We start from the raw sequence: 1,464 nt of genomic DNA, 5'->3' as shown, positions 1-1,464 counted from the left end.
CCCAGGTCCCGGAACTCAGAAGTCGGTATGGTTGACCCAAATTTGGGTGGTTGGAACTTGGCATCTCATAGGGCAACACAAGCTTCGCACCCCGGATTCCAAATTTTGCAAGACAACCTGTGCACTATCAAAGGCCATGTCAGGAGATCACCTGCTGCTCCGGGAACTTGGTAACTTTGATTTATTACCTCCTCTGATTTGGTTGATGTACAACTACCTCAGCTCCATCATGTCTACAATTATGATACACATGGGCCCACCCATCTATATTTTATACCACCCTCGGCCCACCCATCTAATACAACATCCCATACAACACCCTCAGCCCACCCATCTAATTAATATGTGTCTGGGCCCACCCGTCTAATACAATATTTTATAATACCCTCGGCCCACCCATCTAATTTAATATGTGTCTGGGCCCACCTGTGAATGTGATAACAAGTACCTACCCATCTATCTCATACACATCTACCTTAATACACCCATCTGCATAATATCCAACTACCTCGGCCCACCCGTCTACCTAATATTCATGTACATCAGCCCACTCATCTACTCTATATATTCCCTGCATGGGCCCACCCGCCTCCATCGGGAATAATTTGCCTCCCAGCCCATCCATCATAGTCGAGGATATTTTTATCATGGGCCCATGGTCTGCTGGCCCATATCATACGGGATATTATGCATGTCCATTCCCTCATATTATACGGAGATAGGTCACTGTAATATGTGGCAGACCCTCATCGGGCAAGACTGGTTGTGGACGGACGGTGGGCAACTGTGGCTACAGACCGAAGGAGGTCAAGGCTGGTTGCAGACTGAAGACGGGCGAGTGTGGCTATGCAAAGAGGGAGGTCAAAGCTGGTTGCAGACTGAGGGTGGGCGAGCGTGGCTACAGATCGAAGGAGGTCAAAGCTGGTTGCAGACTGAGGACGGGCGAGTGTGGCTACGCACAGAGGAAGTTGAAGACAGGTTGTGGACGGAGGGTGGGCGAGCGTGGCTACAGATCGAAGGAGGTCAAAGCTGGTTGCAAACAAAGTACGGGCGAGAGTGGCTACGCAAAGAGGGAGGTCAAAGCTGGTTGCGGACGGAGGGTGGGCGAACGTGGCTACAGATCGAAGGAGGTCAAAGCTGGTTGCAGACTGAACACGGGCGAGTGTGGCTATGCAAAGAAGGAGGTCAAAGCTGGTTGCGGACAGAGGGTGGGCGAGTATGGCTACACACTGAGGGAGGTGAAGCCTGGTTGCGGATGGAGGGTCAGCAAGTGTGGCTACACGCCGAGGGACGAGCATGGCTACAGATCAAAGGAAGTCAAAACTGGTTGCAGACTGAGGACGGGCGAGTGTGGCTATGCAAAGAGGGAGGTCAAAGCTGGTTGCAGACTGAGGGTGGGCGAGCGTGGTTACAGACCAAAGGAGGTCAAGGCTGGTTGCAAACTGATGGACGAGCGTGGCTACA

At 52.0% G+C, this 1,464-nt stretch overlaps 1 protein-coding gene across 1 annotated transcript; it reads right to left on the bottom strand.

The window, feature by feature from the left end:
- Positions 1–299: 299 nt before the first annotated feature.
- On the bottom strand, positions 300–1,301 carry F5147DRAFT_841892 (uncharacterized protein; the record flags this gene model as incomplete). The annotated part of the gene is made up of 1 exon (XM_041444411.1): positions 300–1,301. The coding sequence occupies one exon, from the start codon at positions 1,296–1,298 to the stop codon at positions 747–749; it is 552 nt and encodes a 183-aa protein (XP_041284535.1). The 3' UTR covers positions 300–746.
- Between the last annotated feature and the right edge of the window lie 163 nt (positions 1,302–1,464).

The sequence above is a fragment of the Suillus discolor genome, assembly GCF_016758755.1.
Source record: "Suillus discolor strain FC423 chromosome Unknown F5147scaffold_210, whole genome shotgun sequence".
In the NCBI taxonomy this organism is placed as follows: domain Eukaryota; kingdom Fungi; phylum Basidiomycota; class Agaricomycetes; order Boletales; family Suillaceae; genus Suillus; species Suillus discolor.
This window is presented reverse-complemented; position numbering and strand designations above follow the sequence as displayed.